Genomic DNA, 18,549 nt, shown 5'->3' with positions numbered 1-18,549 from the left:
CTGATGCCATTGTGCATAAAAACATTTCCATGGCATCAACTTTTGCATTAGGATTTCCCTTGGTCCATTGCGTCCTGCACCTCCCTGCTGGCTACCATATTCCTCACTCCCCTTGACTATATAAACGTTCTGTTTCTGCTCAAATCCCACTTGATGCTCTTGCAGCAGAATAACATCAATGGTCATCAGATGAAGAACTTTTCACCAACGCTTTTGCTTTCAAAAGATTGCTTATTTTTGGGAGGAAAAAAGAACTTGACCAGTTATAATGGCAGTGTGTTACAAGACTTGGATTAATTGTCAGGAGCAAAGATTGAAAGAAGCAAGCAACCTTGTTAACAAAAACAGCAGCCAGCAGTACAGGTAACAGGAAGCAGCAGTTAGCAGTTAGAAGGGAATCACACGTGGCAATGAGTTAGTTGGCCGGGAGCTACTTAGCAGTTCGAATTCAATTAGAAAGTCAGTTAATGGCTGGAAACAGGAGAAAGGATTGTATAAATAAAGTAATTGTGATGGTCAAGCAATAAGAAAATCCAGTTTTTGCATTACACTGCAATTCTCTTTACTTATTCTGTTACTTTCTTCTCAAATTACAGAGTCATTAACACAGTGAGACCAGAGCCATCAATCCCTTGTGTAACTTTTGCAGCTATGGAAGAAGCTGAGAACCCAGATGCTCCTTTTTCGCTCAATTTCTCTCTCTTATCATTCCCACAACTTCTGCAGTAGCCCTTTCTTTGTGGTTGTACTCTCCAAAGGTCAGTGGACAGTGGCGGTTTATCCATTTCATTTCTGTTACGAGCTAAAGCGCGAGGCCCAGTCCAGTCCATGGAAACTAGGTCTGCCCATGAAGCCAATTTCGTTCAATCAATGATCTTAATGCATGCAAGCTCAATAAGGTTAGTTGCTGAGATCATGTCTGATAATTTTCAGCTTCGCACAGTTAAGAGTTTGAAGGGAAGGAGAGGGGAGGGCATGTCATGACTGATTCCTTTTCCAAAATGAAATACAAATGGCATTCCTTAAAATTCTTCTTCTTGAGAAAGTAGTATTCCTCAAGTGCATGGTCATAATAAAACATTGATATCAAAGACCATATGGCAAATAAAATATACCCTCATCTTTTCCAGATATAAGAATCCGTCTCAAATATAATACATTATTTTGAGAATATAGAAACTTGTATGCATCATTTATTCAACCAAATTCATGCTGAAATCCCAAAGTTTCGTCGCTAACCCAGCATCTTTAGCCATTGAGGATGCTTTGGCCAAATTACAACCTGAAAAATATTCACCTCTCACGCCCTTTACTTGTGGATTCAATGCCACATAGCACGTTGTTGCAGCACCCTGCAATCAAATTCAAGGAAAAAAAAAAATGAAATGTGAAAGTAAACGAAGAATTGGTAGGCTTTTATGCAATAAAGGTATTTAGTTTAGGGAACTTTGTCAACAAACTAAGTGCTATTAGGAGTTTTATGATGTAAGGCAGCTAGCTCACCTGCTGGACATTTTTTAGAACAAGCCTGGCAGCCGACTCAAGGAAGACTGAATTAAATCAAAAGAACTAAAGTTAAGAAGCTATTTTGCTCTTGAATTTAGGACTCAGTCCAGAGAAGTAGGACCCAAAAGATAACATAATCAAAATGTGAAACCTCTTATGGGATTGTCATCGGCAAGACTTGTATTATGACGGAAAAGATTGGTGGCGATTACTCCAGGATGCAGTGAATTTGCAGTAATGTTTACTCCATCCTCCTGATTATCAAAACAACCAACATTATAACTGATTGCCCTTAACGTCATATCTATCCATGCAACGTCATATCTATCCATGCACAGATATAGTGTAGGTAATCATCTACAAGCAGTTAAGAGGGTTTTTTTTTTTTTTTTCCCAGAAAAGAATGGTTCGAATCTTATTGTGGCTAAAAAAAAATGTTTGTCTGCATCCATAAAAGAATGTATCGACCTTCTCTTTTCACCATCAAGTACTTGCTGTGACCCTGTTATCAAAAAGAAGACCAGATACCTTGAATCGTCTCGTGAGTTCATTAGCATGCAGCACATTAGCAAGCTTGGATTGGCCATATGCCTGGAATTTTTTATACCTTTACAAGAGCAATCATAGAGACAATTAAAATCCTCCATTCAAGATCAATATTAAATAGCAAGATTATATCAAGTAACAAATTAGCAAGATTATATCAAGTAACAAATCAAACGTACTGAATAGCATGCATCAAATTCAATGCATGTTGAGAATGCCGATAGAGTTTCATGATTTAAGAGCTTACACATGATACTGGAAGAAACTGAGATGTTTTATGAAGGTTATTTCAATAAAAAACGTCATACTACATTTAACAATTATGTCTTGTGAATCACATCATACAAACACGCAAAACTGCCTAAAAACTGACATATGATAAGCTTAGCTATTAAGTATTCATGTTTACTGATAAAATGTTCAATCACAAATCATGGGGATTTGAAAGGCATTCAGCTAAATCATATGAAGCATGCACAATAGTTTAAAAAACTAAAGACAGGTCGAAGTATCACATGCATATATTCTCCATGCATAGCACTAAGAGAATTATCTTTACTACATCAACTTTGTTCTGCAGGTTCAGATTTCACTTTAAGACGTAAGATTTATTTCATCATTTAAGCAGAATAAATATAAAAGTATGTTGGTCTTCAGAAAATTGAAAGATCTAAAATGCACCTGCCAATATCCTGGGAGCAGGCATGTTTAAAAATAAGTATATCAAATTATGGACAGTGTAATCATGTTTGCTGACTAGTATGCTTTCAAGATTAGAAATTAATGCAATTCTGAGTGATTATAGTGTTACCCTGACTGATCATTGATTTTATCAAAACGAATCCCTTCGGGATATGGGTAACGGTGAAAATCTGAGGAAACATTTATAATTCTTCCTTCTCTGTTACTTTCATGTGCTGTTTTCTTCATAGTATCCAACAAAAGATTAGCCAAAAGAAAATGTCCTGTGGAAAGTATTAAGAGAAAATGACTTAGTCAACTCGTTTTTTGGATAAGAAATAATTAAATTGAGATTTTTCTATAAAAAATAATAATATTAGTACCCAGGTAATTTGTTGCAAACTGTAGCTCCATGTTGTCTTTGGAGAGCATGAATGGTGGCGCCATGATTCCTGCATTGTTACTTACAATAGAGAAGATAAAATCATTCATTTTTCTATAATTCAGTAAATTGAGAAGGCTCAGGCTACACTAAGAAAGCCATGCATGCATGAACACAGGCCATATCGTTCAATCATTAGGATTCTTTACTTTTCCATACATTAAGAGGTTCAATGGATGACCAGAGGAATTGAAATCCGATGCAAAATTCCTCACAGATGCCAGAGAACTTAGGTCCAATTCCATGGCATCAACTTTGGCCGAGGGTATTTCCTTAACTATTGCTTCTTTGACATCTCTTCCAGCAGCCATATTCCTGACCCCCATAATAACATGGACACCACGCAATGCAAGAACTCGTGCGGTCTCAGTGCCAATACCACTAGATGCTCCTAAAATCAGAGGATGCTTGTCAGTTCATAGTGCAAATACAAATTATTGAATGACTTGAACACAAGAAAATCCGTACAATACTTGTAGTCAACAATAAGAAGCTATAGAATATACCCATTAATAATAAAGCATGCAGATAGATTTACATTCTCCGCAATAAAGGTTTTGTAATCTTTCCAAAGACGTGCAAGTGTATTCATTTCATAGAATTGTGAAGAACTAGATCCTAAAACCCTGTCAGTTATCCCTCAGATGCTATCAGTTCTAGCATTATATACTAGCAAATGAAACGAACTAGCAAATTAACTGAGGCTTTTTGGGTATTGTCTCACCATACAAATACCACAACTAAAGCGCACAAGATGGAATCTGAATTCTGTAAGATAGAATCATGATTCCTGAATATCTACAGAAGCACAAACCTTTACCGCAATTTCATCCTAATAAATCTTGTTGAAATTTTCAAAAATCACCCCAAATTTGCACCAAGTGCTCCATGAATTAACATCATTAATCACAAACGGGACAGCATAGATGAGAAGTAAAACTTGAGAGCTATAATTAAGATGGCAATGTATCACTGAGAGATCCTATGTATAACCATAGAAAGATGGAAAGGCCTGTCAAACATGGAGACATTTGTTAGTTTATTAAATTACCGTCTCTTTCATCTATCAAAATGGACTCTGGACGTACTAAACCTAATAAATTCAGATAAGAGCCAATAAATCCCTTATTCTTTTAGCATCCATAAGTACAAGACAATACAATCATAATTCAAACAGAAAAGAGCATGTAAGACCTGTAACAATGGCAGTGAGGCCAGAGGCATCGACCCCATGAGTGACTTCCTCAGCCGTGGAAGACGAAGAGAACCCAGATGATTGTTTCCTGTTAAACAACCACATGATGGTTAGATGGCCTAAACTCAGCTAAGTGGCAAAGTGTGCACTGGCAAGACAGCATCAGTCTTTCTTGACTAATGACTAATGCTGTGGTGGAGCAAAGAGATAAAAAGTCCATGGCCACGCTGCTGCCAACTGCCAAACGCCAAGCCAGCCACCATCCTTTATTTGGCACCACGAAAACCGCCACTTCCGTACGCTGTCGTTTCTACTTAAATTGGCAATTTAATTAATCTGTCAAGGTAATAAGGATGTTATTGGGGCACCATAACCATTTTTGGCTGGGAGTTGCGAGTTACAAGCATGCATCCATCTCGATGCCCATTTGTTTTTCCAAATGTGTATAATGTACCCTAGACCCATCAAGCTCAAAACCAATCCATTATAAAGTCTTAGCCTTCCAACCCCACTGAATAAAAGAAAAAAGGCACATACGATGTAATCTACAGCAGGAAAAGCAAAGGGAAAGCTACATTTTGCATGATCCATCGAAAGATTAAATTTTCCTCGAAATTAATCAACATATTTGAACACGCACGCATCAATGATCAATAGGCTAGCTTGTTTATAAAAGAAAGATAGAAGAAGAACCTCTCCCTGCATCCAAAAAAATATTTAATTTTAATTCATTAAAGCTTCTCGTTAAAAAAACTCAAGCCTTAACACACATGGTATGTCAATTTAAATCATAAAAAAAAAAAAACAATTTTAAACTAATATGAAAATAAGTGTAATTTGGCAGAGACATTAATGTCAACATGCTAATGAATTCTTCTAATTCTAATACTAATCTTAACATTTATGGGCAAGGCATGCGAAATTAGGTAAAAATAAATAAATATTATTTTGATATTGGAGAGCTCACGAGGAAAATACAAATCGACCGCGCAAAACAAGAGAACGTAAATAAGAAATCTGGGAGGGGTAATAATGAAAACATGATGATGGACCGGTCGTTAGAAGTGAACCCAACGGCCAGCGGAAGGAACCAAGGCTGTCATATAAATTGTAAGCCCAGTTAAGGTAAGAAACCAGACAGCTGCAGTTAAAAGTTAGAACTACATTGTTGAAACCCTAACTAAACTAACTGAGAGAACAAGAGGGAGTCACGTGAGAGGCAGACCATCTTCTTGATAGAAGTCACGTGCACCACCCAACACGCAGCTCACCATAAACAATAGAGAAAGAAAGAACAGCGAAAGAGAAATAAACACCAGAAATTAAAAAAAAAAACTTTAAATACCAAAAATAAACCCTAAGCTAAAATCTTTTTTAAAAAAGAAAAAGAATGCAACCCAAAACCCTAAATTTCTAAATATTTTCCCATAATCTCTTGAATTCTCCCACTCGAGGTAAGCTCTTGAATTTAATCCATTGATGAATGTTATTGCTTTCCATTTGTATTGAAGCTTATTTTGATTGAATTTTGAATTTTTTTTCTTATTTGCATCCGATTTTTAGTGTGGGAAATTGAATTTGTATTCACCAGTTCGAACTCGGTTTTTTCTTGAGGTTATTTTTAACAGATAGTGAAGTTTTATTCAAAGGAAGAGATGCAGCTCTCTGTTTGTTTTTAATGATTCTTCATGCAATTGTTAAAAATATGAAATTGAATTTATCACTAGCTTAGGTGTTGGACATTCTCCTTCTCCTTTTCCTCTCTACATTTTTATTGCGGCAAAGCTTGTATGCTTCCTTCTTTAACAAAAATGGACGAATGGACGGGTTTTTTTCTTTATTACTGAATGTACAGTTTTCATTTTATAAGTTCCTGTTCTAGACGAGCTTAGGCAACTTTTTTTTTTGTGGTGAATTGTTGGTTGTCTTTTTAATAAAGATCTGGAGATTAAGAAATTGGAGAGAAAAGTGATTTATAGTAAATCTTTTCACTGGTTACTGCCATTTGTTCAATTAAGATAACATCACATGATGCTTGCTTCTCTTGTTTTTTTTTTTTTTTTCATGATTCAAGGAAGTTTTGTTGATAAGAATATGCTGATATTCATGTCGTTGGGATTCAACAAAGGGTCATTTTGGGAAGCATTGATACAGAGCCTATGTGCATCTGAAGAAGTTAACATTCTGACGAGGACACAACTTTTATTTCCTTCGCTTCTTTCTCGTTTTTAAAACCATAGGTGCAAGCTCTCAATTAGTATTAATAAGTTTTTTACAGTTTTTACCAGATGTCAGAAGCTGGAATGGCTGTAGTGAAACCCCAGGTATGTCTTACATAGTTGTGTAAATAGTTTTTTTTCTGTTTTAATTAGCTTTATTTTGTGTTCCTTTTAAATTGATTTGTATAGATGTAGATCACATTTCTCCTTCTTTAATTAGCTTGTTGTTGGTAACATATGCATCTTTATTGGCAATTTGTTTGTTTGATGAATAGTTACGCAGCAGGTTGAATATTGGAAAACTTTTAGGGTTGAGAATTATGATTGTACAAAGGTTGTTCAGTAGTTGAGGTTTGTTTAAAATTGGGTGAAAAAGGAACTGCTGGAATTTTAATTTCTGGATACACAGTACTGGCATCAAGCTTTTCTTTTTTTCCCCTTTCTTTTATTTGTTCATTTGTAGCTCCAATTTGCCTTTTTATTGCGTTCTTTCTTAAATTTTGTTCGGGTTTTCTGTATGAAGATGAAGTCGTACATTTGGCTCCAAACTGCTGATGGTTCTATCCAACAAGTAGAAGAAGAGGTAGCCATGTTTTGCCCCATGATATGCCGAGAAATTATTCAAACAGGCATGGGATCGTCCAAGAATTATGCTATATCACTTCCTCAACGAGTGAATCCTGCCATTTTGGGCTTAATATTTGATTACTGCCGGTTTCATCAAGTACCGGGTCGCTCTAATAAGGTCTGACTTGTTTCTTTCATTTTCTTCTCTACGTTTTGAGATCCTGTAATTCTTCTGCTTTCTCAGATGCTATCACTTCCCAGAACTCTGGAATTTTAGGGATTAGAGAAATGCCATCATCATCTCATATTAGATTTATTTTTTTTGGTGTGGTGTGTGTGTGTGTGTGTGTGTGTGTGTTGGAGGATGGGGTGGGGAGATGGACAGCATAGCTTGTGGATAGCCAAGTTGAGTAGTAATGTTATTTTTACTTGCTCATTCTTTTTCTAGGAGCGAAAAACTTTTGATGAAAAGTTCATTCGGATGGATACAAAAAGATTATGTGAGTTGACATCTGCTGCAGACAGCCTCCAGTTGAAACCTTTGGTTGATCTTACAAGCCGTGCGCTTGCTCGAATTATTGAAGGGAAAACTCCTGAGGAGATACGTGAAACATTTCATTTGCCCGATGATCTCACAGAGGTGTTGCCAATAATAAATCAATGCTTTATTTCTTTAGCCTGTGTGAGTGTTTTTTCATGTAGATTTGGTTTTCTCCAGGAAGAAAAATTGGAGCCTCTTAGAAACATCACTGATGATCCGCGAATCCGGCTTCTAAATCGATTATATGCAAGAAAGCGGAAAGAATTAAAAGGGAGAGAAAAATTGAAGGTTGTTACTTTTTTTTTTCCAGCTTTCCCAAGGACAACATTTTATTTATTTATATCATTTGACCCTTATTTGTTTCTGTTGGTGCATCTCTTAATTGTGTGTTTTTAATTTCTCTACAATCATTATAGTATTCAATTCATCATACGTACAAATGGATCTTGTAATAATAGCAAATGGATTTTTCACATGTTCTAGGATGTTGAGGTTGAGGAGGAGCGTGCAGATGACCGCTCAGTTGAGGATCTCCTATCATTTATAAATGGTGCAGATGGAGGTATGTGTGTGGATGTTTCTTCATTATCCTGTTGAAGATAGTTAGCACCTTCTTCTTACCAAATCGATAGCACTTGATAATAACAGGATTCTTCAGTCGCTTCAGACTTTTTAATGATATTCATGTTCAGCATATGGCTTCTACGAATGTTTGATTGAATCAGTACTTAAATAGTTATCTTTTTAAGGATATTCTGTTTTTGGAAACTTATCAAATGCACTGCCATTTGCAGATTCAAAGGGGTGTAGAACGAGTAAGAATAAAAAGAAAAACCGGAGAAAAAAAGATCAATCGAAAGATTCCTCCTCAAACAATTCAAATGAAAACCAAAAGAAGGTTTCAATTTCTTTCTCAATCTTCTCTCGTACATTTCATTGCTTCATGGAATTGCTTTGCAGTAATTGTGTCGTATTTAGTTTTGCATGTCATGATTATCTTGTTGGCACTATGAAGGGTGTTTTTCTCTCATTGCTACTTTGCTGTTGTTGGTTGATTTCTTAGGAGTCAGACACTCTCCCTGCTGCTTGCCCTCATGATGACGTTAGCGATATTTTGGCAACCTCTCCTAGTAGAACTTCAAATTCTCAAGACTTTGATGATGCTGGCATTGATGATGATTTAGATCCTGCAAAGATGGAGGAACTAGACAGGTTAATTATAATGCTTGATTATCTGATTCAGTCAATGAGTTCAATTTGTATCTTGTCACTAGCAGCATTTCATGTGGAATTTTGACACTGTTGAAACAGCAGTATATTTTAGACTGCAAAAGCTTGTTAAACTATATATTTCTTAGGAAGAGAGAGAGGATTCTAGCGCTCTCTGATTCAGATTCACAACTTCTCTTTTAATTTTCTATAATACAGAGAGGTTGAGGACTTTGCTCGTAGATTAAATTCGGATTGGCCAGAAAGGATGCAGGAAATATTGTCTTTGGGCCCAGAAAGAAGGCTTGTATCTATGAATGTCAATGGATCTTTGCGTAGATATTCAGGTAATTTTTTCTTCTCTTTTTCGTTTCTTTTGGGCATTCGCTTGTGTAATTTGGCAGCCTGGTCAGTGGAAGTTGTCTGGGATTTGTTAGGTGAAAATTTTTTCCAAGTCCTCAGGAATAGCATACATGAATCTTTTGGTCTAGATGGTATAGCGGACTTCCATAGGGCTCGATCCATTGATAGATTTTCTAATGTAATTAATGCAATATTTGATATGTATAACAGGTTTGGACCGGAGATAATGTGAGGATACTCTTGCCCTTTCAAAAACCTTCAGCAGCATGAGTGTTTTGGAGAAGATACTGCACGGGGTTCGCTGCTGTCAGATGCTGGAAGAATTGAGGCTGTTATTTGGTGTGTATCGCTCGGGAGCATATTGTTTGTTTGACCAACCAAAAATGCAAAATTCTTCCTGGGGATCCTTGTATGTTCGAAAAGTTTAGAAATTAGAAATGAAAAAAACTCATAGTGGACAATTTGAGCACAATTTGCTCAGTTGTCTATATTTTTTCTGCTGTTGGCTTTTGTTTGTGACTTTCAGCTGTTTTCATCGGTTAGCTCTTGTACCTTCGAAACATATTGCTTCCACAAATTTAATTTTTTTTCTTTCTATTGAATGCCATTCAAATTTTTTTTAACATTTACAGAATGCTTCCTGTCGCCTTCATGAAGATCTCCAACCTATAGAAGAAAAAGATTTGACGATACATAGTTGCTTATGTAACAAATCCTTGACTCCGCTCGTTCCTAGATGTTGTCTGGTGACACGAGTGGGAGTAACCAGTCTAACGGATACCTGAAACCGCACGACGGACGCCACCGTTTTTATCATTAAATCAAAAGTCATTTAGATTTTATTTTCCATAAAGTAATCAGTCTAGGATTAGACCAGTATTTAGCACACCAAAAGTAAAAAATACAGGAGCACTTGCAAACAATTACAGCATATGAACCTGTAGAAACTAAGATATTTTTATTTTTCTACTCCATACTAATGACTTATGAAACAACAACCATGGCAGATTTAATCCTTGACCTTGAATCCAGAGTAGTACTTCTTGAAGGCTCTAGGGATATAAACAGGCAACAAGAAGCCGAAAAGATTGAAGCACCAAAAGGCCAGGTTAGCCACAGCAAGAGCTCTACCAATATGGAGCCTCCAAGTAGATCCTCCATAATCCTGTTCCGCCTTTGAGATCTCATCCCTCAACCAATCCACAAGTGTGAAAATCCTCCTCGAATTATAAAATACAGGCACGAAAACACGAATTGGGATCGAAAACCTGTCAGAAAATGCCACTCCTTCCATGAAAACCTGAGCTGCTAGGAGAAAAACATGCGGCGCTGATGCCTTGATCCCTTCTTTATCTCCCTCGAAAATGCCTTCAAAGATGTATGCTATGGGGAGAAAGAGTCCAATAATAGCACCCACAAACACGTATAGGCGAAGAATCTTGTTTTTCGGATCGAAAACTACAGAGTCTCTAGGAGGGTTGGTGGTAGGGAATGCAACTTTGGAGAAAAAGTACATGTAAATGATGGAGAAGACAACAAAAGCAAAGTCTTCAGGGCTTACCATCCCACTCGCAGCAAAGACAGTCATAACAGCAAGAACATTTAGCTGACGAAAGCTCAAGAAACCAGCTTTCTTTGAAGTGGTAGTGTTTTTAGGGTTTTTCAAGGAAGTAAGTTCTTCTTGGAGCTCCTGTTCTTGTTCTTTTTCGTTTGGAAGGCTTATGTCATTACATGTTGGTCCGACACCACCTGACATTTTGTTCTAGTTTTGGCTAATTTGCAATTGTGTACAGTATCGAGAGAGAGGAAAAGAAATGGAGAGGTGAATCAGAGGAGTGAAATTTAAGAGGAGAGGATATTCGATCTGGTAAATAGGTACGAGGCAAGGAGAGTGTACAAGTGGCAGTTTGTGAGGAGCTTAAGGAGGATAAGTAGAAATCGTGGCTTGTGTTGGTGTGGGAATTGTGGGTGTGGTGTCTCCTTGGTCAACGTGGTGGCAGTTCTTAAGGCAGATTTGGGATTGTCACTGTTACAAATCTTGATTCTTACCCATGCAAAAACCGAAGTTTCAGTGCTTGGCAGTGTTTTTCTTTTCTGTCGTGGTGATACCGCTGGTGCAGCCAACGAGAAAACCCCAAAAAATAAATACAAGAGCTGTAGCTCAGCAGTGCATGATATATAGAAACTCATCAAGAATGAATACGAAAGTAATTTCTTTCATGGCTTTACTACTAAAATCAAAATAAAGGGTTTGAAGCCATGACACATTTGATTTTAATAGAGAATGATACGAGATCCCTGGGGGTACGAGGTCCTTAACACCCACAAAGTTCATCTTTGATGAAAGAAAAAAAGAAGAGAGATTCATTGAGTGATGACCTCGTGAGCAAGCACTCTCTACCTAATCAAATGTTCAATTCTTAAATCAGATTGTGCAACGTGATGTATTTTATAAAATTTTCTAATTGAAACGAACTTGTTTTTAACCAAACCAGAAGGATTAACGTGAGATTAACCAAAAGTGAAGGGATGTATCAAAAATCACCTGAACAAGCCTACATACCAGCTAATGACCGATGGCCAAAAATGAATAAAAGCTATGTTCGCTAGTCTACATTCAGGTTCCATTTTCTGCTGAATCGATGAAATAAGAACCCCGAACTTTGCAATGCCAAGAAAACCATATTTATTACACAAAAATTTGGACTATTTCTCCAAAAACAGCTAAGTCGAACATCCTATGAAGAAGGGGAAAAAAACGGCGGAAGCGCAAAAAAGGACTTTCCGGCAAAACCTGTCTTCAAATTTCTGACAGAACCATCAGTTAAACTGCAACCTCTGCTAAGAATACAGCGATGATTAAACTGTGCACCTCTGTAAAATAAAATAAAAAACCCCTTTATCTTGTCAATCTTGTCTTAAGAGATGGATCTTTGTTTAGGTATATACTTTAACTTGACACCCTTATCAGGCTTTGTTTTACACTTGGCTTTACCAGCTCCAGCAGTTGATGACTCTTGTGCCTCCACATCAACCAACTGATTTTCTGCACTGCCATTGACGTCTTGCTTTCTAATATCCAATGAATGATTTGCAGCAACTTGATAGTCTGGGGAAAGAGCCAATTGCACATGTTCAGCAGCAATGGCCCGCTTCCACCCTACATGATAATATAGTCAATCAGACAAGCGTGAGAAGAGCCAAGCAACTTAAACTATGAACATATAAGAGCAGAGTCATAGCATGTTATGGTCGGAAAAGGACCATAACACGTGCAACTGCAAACAAAGTTGAACTTACTCTCCGCAAGAAAAGCCTTTGCTTCAAGGCTTGAGAACTGCAAGCCTCCTCGGTGAAGATCCCCCAGTGGAGAACCATTCTCCGTCCCACCAAAGCTATGATCCATGGCACATGATCTTAGAGAGCTGTTATTGAACAAGATCTGATCCTCAGCCTTACCATCAATGCCATCAGGTTGGCATTTTCTATTGCCACTATCAACTAGTATTAGACCTTCTGTTCCATTTCGACTAACAGGCCTCCAAAGCTTTACTGTTGGCCGATTCATGCCACATTGAACAGAATCAGGTCTGTTGTGCTTCTCCTGCACATTTTTCTTCTTTGAAATTTCATGCTCTATAAGGCAATCGTCCTGGGCTCCATCCAAGTTGTTACTTTCATCATGGCTACAATTTCCAAGAGTGACAGATATAGAGCCAATCAGAACCTCCCCCTTCTTCTCATGCTCGGGTTCAGTTATTACTTCCTTTTTTACTCTAGCTTTAAGACTCTCCCCATTATATTCTGGTTTAGGTTTTTGGCTCCACTTTCTATTGCCATTGACCATGGGCCCAGGCTTAAAATCCCTTTGAATTCCATGCTTCTCCATGGCACCATGTTTTGGAGCTTGAGAGTTTTGACTTGCAGGGAAAACATTTGGCAGACTATTCCGTTGTGATCTTGAAGGAGCATGCCATCGAGTAACAACCATATGCCTATGACTATTTCCTAGTAACTTTGACCGTTCGCCACCATGCACTATCTGATTTTCCAAATCAACGTCTTCATCTGTTCTTGGTAGTAGCAAGGGTTCAAGTGATGAGGGAACATCATCTGGCAGGGTCTCTGAACCAAGCATATCAGAATCAGATATAGCCATGGGGCAAGATTGTTCAGCTTGAGGCACAGCCTCCCGAGTGTCATCAAGACACTCCTTAAAATCGACCTTCTTGTCTTGCCTTTCCTCCTTTGCTTTCTGTTCTTTGTGCCTCAGTTTTTTCTGCCTCTTCCTTTCCAAGAGTTCAGCCAGCCTACAAATTTAGGAATTAAAATACGTCCATGCAATTCATGAGTCAAGTTTTTGAACCCCCACAGAACAACACACAGAAAAAGTCAAGTTTTTGGCAACATGGGAAATTTATAATTCTAATATATTGAGGTGGCCCTTCCGAAGTTGTCAAGAAGTAACGATGAAGAAATTAGGCGAGGTAATGTCTGAGCTATGATGGTTGAATATCTGAATCTTAAACTTGTCCCTTAACAGTTCAATGAAAAGTCCAGTTTTCAGAATATAGGTTTGAGAGCTCAATAGAGCAGCGGATCCCAGCAAAGAAAAATAATTATGAAACATGAGCTCTTATCATATCTGATTCTACTTTATGTGCTGTATTTTTTACACTGGTGCAGTTCAATATTCTTTTACTTGTAATAATTAATCATGTTTCCAATGTTATGCCAATGCGTAGAGTCCATGTAATTTCCATGAAGAATAAACTACAAGTAGCTCCAACCATAAATGCCAGTTTAATTGAGAATAGGTCTGCAAACTCTCAAATAATCAAAACTATAGAATGATCATTAGGAAAGATTCATTGATTCAAATGATAAAAAAGATCTAACAAGAAAGCATGAAAGATACATCTCCTCATGAGCTTTTCTCTGATTATTTTAATTCTTGCCTTCTTAACTTTCTACTTCCTGATATCATCAATGGCTCCAACTTGGATATGATGGATTTTAATGACAATGAAAGTTAGACAAGTTCAAGAGCAAACTAAACTTGCAACAGAAGTAAGACGCAAAGAAGCATCACACATTCAATGTAGCAGTGTGGACATAAGGTGCACCTTCTGTGGGCGGCTTCCTCCTCCTCCACAAGCAACTTTTGGCACCTCAAAGCTTCTGCATCCTTGTCTGCAAGCCATGCTTTAATCTGAATACAGAGAATCACAAATGGCAAGAACAAAACAGACCAGCACATTATTCAGTGCAACAGTGTTTAAGGAACAGCTTTGGTGAATGCAACACCACGGCACTGGTATGCTTAATGATAATTGGAACTTTGGAAGTAAGTGAGCCCAAACAAATGAAAGGAAAGGAAAGGAAAGAAAGATACCAATTTCTGTTCCACCACAAAGCTTGTGCAAGCAACTATATTCTTTGTTTCAAGCCCAATCTTCCCAGCCCCACCATCAAAAATATATTTTTGTATTAATACAGCTGTTCCACACAATAACGTTTTCTCACTTGCATCATCAAGAATACTGAATAGCTGTCCAGAAGACAAAGGAAACCTGGAGGGCCTCCCTTGGACAAGATCCTATCAAGAATAAGGATACATTACATTTTTAGGATATGTAACATGGCAGATGAAAACCAAATAAAATCCAGAGGAAAAACAATGACAAGGAAAGGATGCCCCCTTACCAAAAGAGCAGAACCAGCTCTCCAACAAGATTGAGTAAGCGACGAAATCACTGGTTTCCGAATAACTGTCGTCAATGACTTTATAATCAAAGACCCTGGAACTTCCTAGTAAGTAATTAAGGAAAAGTGGAGAAAATGCTTACAAAATGATTATAGAATGACAATGAACATTTTATTGTAAAGGAAAAGGTAAAGATTCCTACTCCAGATGCTTATTGGTCAACATATAAAAATATGAGACAAATAAAGACAGTCAGATGCTAATATCAATAATTCAACTGGAATCCAAATTCACTATCATTTCTGCTATCTACATTAAAACATCCAACAAAATTGAAGAAACTAATCTCGACAAAGTAAAAGGGGAGAAAGGTTTTTAAATTTGTTTTTGGCAGCATAAGAAATTTTCACAGAAACATTTTTGAATGACATCTGAGCATTTTGCAACATCAAATAACTAAAATTGGGAACTAGCCACCCTCTGTGTGGTATCAATCACACCAAGCATATCAAACAGACAAATGTACAGTGCATGTTTCAAACAGAATATAGCATGCTGCCAACATCAGATACACAAGCTAAACCTATTATTGAAAGCACAGATAAAGAATCTTCATAGACAACTCATGTTTAATTATTTATAAAACTGTAAAACATATCCACTTAAACAGAGATGAGGAACCACTAGAATACCTCCAAAGTCACATCCTTGAATGATAATATTTCCTTTGCCTCATCCTCAGAAAGCTGAAGAAATTAGAACATTTAAAATTCTGTTAAAAGAGATGGGTTCAGCCAAAACTTCCTAAGGAGGAGAGAGATACTTCACCTTATCCCAAAATGCTCCTAACATGTCCCTGTTTTTGGCAGAATCCTACAAGGTGAAGTGCACCATATTTCAGAGGAATTTATAGGATTTAAATTAACAAGAGAATAGTTATAAAAGAAACTATTCAATGTGAAAAATCAACATAGTCAGTACTGAACATCAAGCAGACACATAACTACAAGGAACACCAGATTCTCAAGTTCCACAATGTAAAAAAAAAAGTTAAAGCAGCCCTGCACAAACAAAAGAACGAGCATTTCTGCCAGAGAAATGAATTAAACCTTATCAAGTCTCTTCAACCTATGGTGAACACGCAAGTGTCTTCTATAGTTAATGGAAGAACAAAATTCTCGGGAACACTTGCTGCATTTTTGCATCTGTACCTTCAAAGGAGTGAGCAACGGCCAACCTGGGTAATCTGCAAAAAAGAAAGCCAAGGAAATCAATTGCATGGCTTCAATGTCACATAAGGTCATATGCCAACCTCAACCCAAAAACCCAGCAACTGAATGAAGAGGCATTCTTTTTCACTTACAATTCATTTAGACATAATTTAGTACCTGGCTGATCGAGAGCATTGAGTAATTGGATCCACTGAACAGGTTTATCATTTGGCCTCGAAAAAGAAAGAAGAGGCTGTCTCCCAATGGCATCCCTGATGAATGTATCCAGAGAAGAATCACTCGCCTCCTCTGGTCTCATCACATCAGTAATACTGTTCACGGGTGTCACAACTGGCATTTATATGTGCACACAGCTAAACTAAAAAGGCTAAACCAAACCACCTAACAGTCCACTGGAAGCCACTGCACCAAATAAAAAAAAAGGAACTGATTCGAAATTCTCAATTTACCAAACTGAAAAGGAAAGTGATCTCAAAATCAGAAGGAAAAAAAAAAGAAGGAAACACAATAATCATATTTCCATATCAATAACATTAACAACAAACTTTCCACAGAAACACATAAAGATCAAACTTTTTCAAACTGCCAGAGACTATTCAACTCTGGAACAGAAATACAGAAAGGATTGCTCCAAAACAAGCAAGATCAACATTTATTCAGTACCAGATCACCATAAAAATGATAAAAACAAAAGGACAGCATGGAAAATTCAAAACAGGATGCCTTATATCTGCATTTTGACGAGAACCCACCATTCAGAATTCAGGTTTTTAACAGCTAAACGGTATAACAGAAATTAAACACAAAAAAAAGGCCCTTTTCCCTTAAAAAAACAGCATGCTTTACGTGATCTGAGATGGGTTGTTGATGGTGACGTACCCAGTAAGAGAGAGACGGATTGAGATCAGATAAATTTGGATTCGCCGGGATAGAGAACAGGGAAAGTTGATGGAGATGATGATCGACCAATAACACGAAAAAAGCAAAGAGGAAAAAAAAGTGAGAGAGTTTCCAGGGAGAGAATTGTAAGTGAGAAAACCCAACTCTTATACGTGTGTGTGTGTGTGTGTGTGTGTGTGTGTATAGGAGGAAAAAATGGAACCCTTTTCTTTCCAAGTAAGCACTCCAGCAAAACACCTTTAAATTCATTAAAGAATTCATATAGAATTGATAATGTATATTTTAGGTCCTATATGTTTATAACTATTTCACCTATGATCCTATAATCTAACTTCTTTCAGTTTCATCCTTATAGTTTCTACAAGTCTCGATCGTATGTTTTAAGGTACATGATATAGGTTTATAAATATTCTAGCCACACTCGTGTCAAGTCAAAGTTTAAGGTATTGAAATTAGTTAATATGGGGGTTGCGGCGATTCCTGAAACTTTGATAGTAGAAATAGAGTATTGATAAACTATAAGGACGACAATGAAGTTTACCCATTAACGAACGACATGACCGTGACATGGGAAACTTTCGAACTCGCGTGGGGTCTATAGAAAATGAGAATTGAATGAGATCGTCCACGTGATGGAGGAGCCCAATGGACCCTTCAATTATGTCAAACATTGGGCCTTCATGATGATGGGGTTTAACATTGGATTTTGGCAAAGCTGTAAAAACCCGGTCTAAGCCCACCATGGATTACACAGATTATTAGTGTTTCAAGATTTATTTTTCTTTTAAAAAAATTAAAATAACATTATTTTAGTTATAAAAAATAATAATTAAAAAAATAAATTGATAATCACCAATATAAATAAACAAGAATAATTATTAACAACAACAACTAAAAAAGACCGGAAAAGTGATGAATTGACGTAAATCAAGATATTTAATATCATAAAATAAGACATTTATCCATCTATACCAACCAAATTTGTTTATGAAAATAAATAAAAGATAATATAAATATAAGCACACATGAAACTAAGCGAATAAAAAAAATTATACAAGGTCGAACATGTTAGAAATATTATTTCAAAATAATTATTTTTTTATAAAATAAAGCTCATCAACATAAAATAAAAATAAAGCATTCAAAAATTAAATAAAAAACTAAACCTTTTTTAAAAAAAAAATGAATCTATAATTGTACACTGGATTATAAGGATAAAAAATAAAAATAAAAACAGTACAGCTTGATCCCCAACAAATTAAACATCAAATGATGAAACTAGAAAAAAATATATATACAGCAAAAAAATATAATTAAGAGAATAAGGGCATAAAAAATCTAAGAATCAAAATAAAAAAATAAAAAATTAAAGTGCATCAAAAAAATTAACATTGTAGTGATAAATTGAAAAGAAAAAAACTTTAACAAAAGGAAAAAAATA

General features: G+C 36.6%; 4 protein-coding genes across 8 annotated transcripts; 1 reads left to right on the top strand and 3 right to left on the bottom strand.

Annotated features, from left to right (window-relative positions):
- Positions 1-988: 988 nt before the first annotated feature.
- On the bottom strand, positions 989-4,710 carry LOC105142694 (short-chain dehydrogenase TIC 32, chloroplastic-like). Its single transcript, XM_011050455.1, has 8 exons — positions 4,370-4,710; positions 3,335-3,566; positions 3,117-3,196; positions 2,864-3,017; positions 2,035-2,113; positions 1,658-1,760; positions 1,504-1,550; positions 989-1,352 (listed from the first exon to the last, which is right to left on the bottom strand). Exons 1-8 carry the CDS (start codon positions 4,473-4,475, stop codon positions 1,194-1,196), a joined length of 960 nt encoding a protein of 319 aa, XP_011048757.1. The 5' UTR covers positions 4,476-4,710; the 3' UTR covers positions 989-1,193.
- Positions 4,711-5,521: 811 nt separating this feature from the next.
- LOC105142693 (SKP1-like protein 21) lies at positions 5,522-9,889 on the top strand. Of its 3 annotated transcripts, XM_011050453.1 has the most exons (11): positions 5,719-5,824; positions 6,445-6,545; positions 6,649-6,694; positions 7,113-7,334; positions 7,605-7,796; positions 7,875-7,985; positions 8,181-8,259; positions 8,492-8,595; positions 8,761-8,909; positions 9,126-9,253; positions 9,480-9,889. In XM_011050453.1, exons 3-11 carry the CDS (start codon positions 6,659-6,661, stop codon positions 9,494-9,496), a joined length of 1,038 nt encoding a protein of 345 aa, XP_011048755.1. In that variant the 5' UTR covers positions 5,719-5,824; positions 6,445-6,545; positions 6,649-6,658; the 3' UTR covers positions 9,497-9,889. The 3 variants fall into 3 exon arrangements, with proteins under 3 accessions (XP_011048754.1, XP_011048755.1, XP_011048756.1); XM_011050452.1 differs by having other exon boundaries at positions 5,522-5,824; positions 6,445-6,694; XM_011050454.1 differs by lacking the exon at positions 6,445-6,545.
- Positions 9,890-10,085: 196 nt separating this feature from the next.
- LOC105142692 (uncharacterized) lies at positions 10,086-11,382 on the bottom strand. Its single transcript, XM_011050451.1, has one exon. The coding sequence runs from the start codon at positions 11,023-11,025 to the stop codon at positions 10,279-10,281; it is 747 nt and encodes a 248-aa protein (XP_011048753.1). The 5' UTR covers positions 11,026-11,382; the 3' UTR covers positions 10,086-10,278.
- Positions 11,383-11,801: 419 nt separating this feature from the next.
- LOC105142683 (uncharacterized) lies at positions 11,802-17,278 on the bottom strand. 3 transcript variants are annotated; one of them, XM_011050433.1, is made up of 10 exons: positions 17,088-17,278; positions 16,365-16,634; positions 16,086-16,222; positions 15,805-15,849; positions 15,669-15,722; positions 14,976-15,080; positions 14,665-14,868; positions 14,396-14,481; positions 12,570-13,579; positions 11,802-12,429 (listed from the first exon to the last, which is right to left on the bottom strand). In XM_011050433.1, the coding sequence occupies exons 2-10, from the start codon at positions 16,543-16,545 to the stop codon at positions 12,188-12,190; spliced, it is 2,064 nt and encodes a 687-aa protein (XP_011048735.1). In that variant the 5' UTR covers positions 16,546-16,634; positions 17,088-17,278; the 3' UTR covers positions 11,802-12,187. The 3 variants fall into 3 exon arrangements, with proteins under 3 accessions (XP_011048735.1, XP_011048733.1, XP_011048736.1); XM_011050431.1 differs by having other exon boundaries at positions 16,365-16,610; XM_011050434.1 differs by having other exon boundaries at positions 16,365-16,519.
- Between the last annotated feature and the right edge of the window lie 1,271 nt (positions 17,279-18,549).

This window comes from Populus euphratica, unplaced genomic scaffold (assembly GCF_000495115.2).
Source record: "Populus euphratica unplaced genomic scaffold, PopEup_1.0 scaffold148.1, whole genome shotgun sequence".
Classification (NCBI taxonomy): Eukaryota; Viridiplantae; Streptophyta; class Magnoliopsida; order Malpighiales; family Salicaceae; genus Populus; species Populus euphratica.
The sequence above is the reverse complement of the archived record's forward strand: the minus strand, read 5'-3'. Positions and strand labels throughout refer to the sequence as shown.